General features: G+C 35.4%; 1 protein-coding gene across 1 annotated transcript; it reads right to left on the bottom strand.

Moving 5' to 3' along the window:
* Positions 1-463: 463 nt before the first annotated feature.
* On the bottom strand, positions 464-1396 carry LOC143646001 (olfactory receptor 4C11-like). Its single transcript, XM_077115080.1, has one exon. It carries the CDS (start codon positions 1394-1396, stop codon positions 464-466), a length of 933 nt encoding a protein of 310 aa, XP_076971195.1.
* Between the last annotated feature and the right edge of the window lie 597 nt (positions 1397-1993).

Genomic DNA, 1993 nt, shown 5'->3' with positions numbered 1-1993 from the left:
AGGCCAAAAATAATAAAAAACAAAACAAAACAAAACTCTAAATAAAACAAAATAAAAAGGCTTTTTGGATAATGTAAACTTTGTATATAAACACAAAATATGCATGGACTATTTCTACCAATAAATAGTGCAACAAATAAAAAAAATTAAACAAATCAGGTGTATTGACATTACAGTGCATAAGTGAATCAACATTCCACCCTAGATTAAATGTGATCTGAGAGGCAGAGAATCTGTCAATAGGAAAGACTTTTAGTTCATAATTTTCTATATTAAGCTGACACTCATCTTTCTCTGATAAAAGAAATGTTGCCTTGATGTTCAACTTTTCTGTGAACTAGAAATAAATATCAACCACAACTTTATATATAACTGCATTTTTTTGCACAATAATGATGCTGTCATTTTGAATTATGTATCAATTTATTCAAAACATGAGTGAGTAAGTAAATGAACCCTCAAGTCATCCTTTGACTTCTGAGGTAATCTTAATACTCCATAACTTTTTCATGGCATTTTTCACTTCTGCATTTCTTAGTGTGTAGATGAGTGGATTAAAAAAGGGTATTCCAATGGTATAGAATATTGTTACTATCTTGTCCATGGGTAACGTGGTCGGGGGACGAGTATACATGAATGCACATGGACCAAAGGATAAGATGACGACAATGATGTGGGAGGTACAAGTTTGTAAGGCTTTTTTCTTCCCTTCTTCACTGTGGTTTCTCAGAGAATGCAAGATGACAATGTATGAGAATATCAGAAACAAGAAACTACTTGAGCAAAGGGCCCCACTATTGGAAACAAACAGTAGGTTGATCACATAAGTGTCCATACAGGCAAGTTTCAACAAGGGCTGTAAATCACAGCAATAATGATCAATCACGTTGGATCCACAGAAAGGCAATCTCATGGCCAGGGCAATCTGAGCCATAGAATGTATGAAAGACCCTATCCAGGCAAGAATAATCAAGATGATGCAGACCTGCCTTCTCATGATGGTTGCATAGTGTAAGGGCTTACAGATGGCCACATACCGATCAACAGCCATGAAGATGAGGGCAAAGATCTCCATGCAGCCAAATAGATGCAGTGCAAAGACTTGAGTCAGGCATTCATTGTAGGATATGATTTTCCTGGAAGTCAGAACATCCACAAGTAGTCTAGGGGCTGTGGAAGTTGAAAAGCAGACATCGGCAAAGGACAAAAAAAATAAGAAGAAGTACATGGGGCTTCCAAGTGTCTGGCTGAACTTGATGGTCACAATAATGAGCAAATTCCCCACCACCGTTCCCATATAGAAAATTAAGAAGATTAAAAACACCACTTTCTGCCTCAAAGGATCCTGTGTCAATCCTAACAGTATGAATTCAGTTACACTGTTATTTTGCTGCATTGTTTCAGTCAATCTGGGGAAAGTACTGGTTAGAAACAGTTAATCTGCACAGAGAAAAGAAATAATTTTATAAATGAGCACATTTGTAGCCTGAATAAAAGCTTGAAAATTGAACTTCCTCCCTTAATGATGGATAATCACTTATCCATCTGTATTGATTTCTTCTGAATGAATTCCAATTCATAAAACTTATCCAAACCATTTACCTGGTGACATAGGAGCATCCAGTAGCAAAATAATGAAAATTAATGACTCTTCAGACATAATAAACTTTAATTTTTTGAATTTGCCATGAGTATATAATTTCCTGATCTGAATGTCTATCTTTAGTTTTCAGAAATTCCCTATCAGTATTAGGAATATTGTGCTACAAAGATAGAAAATATCCATCCATAACTCACTTCAATGAGTTTTCACCTTTCTTGATCCTGGAAATCCATTCATTAAATATTTATTTTTCTAGTAAAATTCTGAACCTTCGGTGAATGCATATCTAAACACTTGAAAGGGTCTTCCTTAAGAAAACCTACATGCAAGCACACACACATACACACAGAGGCTACAAACCTAAGATTTTAGCTTACCAAGGATTTGGCA

This window comes from Tamandua tetradactyla, chromosome 9 (genome assembly GCF_023851605.1).
Source record: "Tamandua tetradactyla isolate mTamTet1 chromosome 9, mTamTet1.pri, whole genome shotgun sequence".
NCBI classification, from domain to species: Eukaryota; Metazoa; Chordata; class Mammalia; order Pilosa; family Myrmecophagidae; genus Tamandua; species Tamandua tetradactyla.
Note: the sequence above shows the minus strand (reverse complement) of the source record. Positions and strands in the feature narration are given on the sequence as shown.

What these genes read in the sequence shown, in the direction of transcription:
- LOC143646001 (XM_077115080.1), bottom strand. Translation starts at nt 1,396, where the DNA reads ATGCAGCAAAATAACAGTGTAACTGAATTCATACTGTTAGGATTGACA.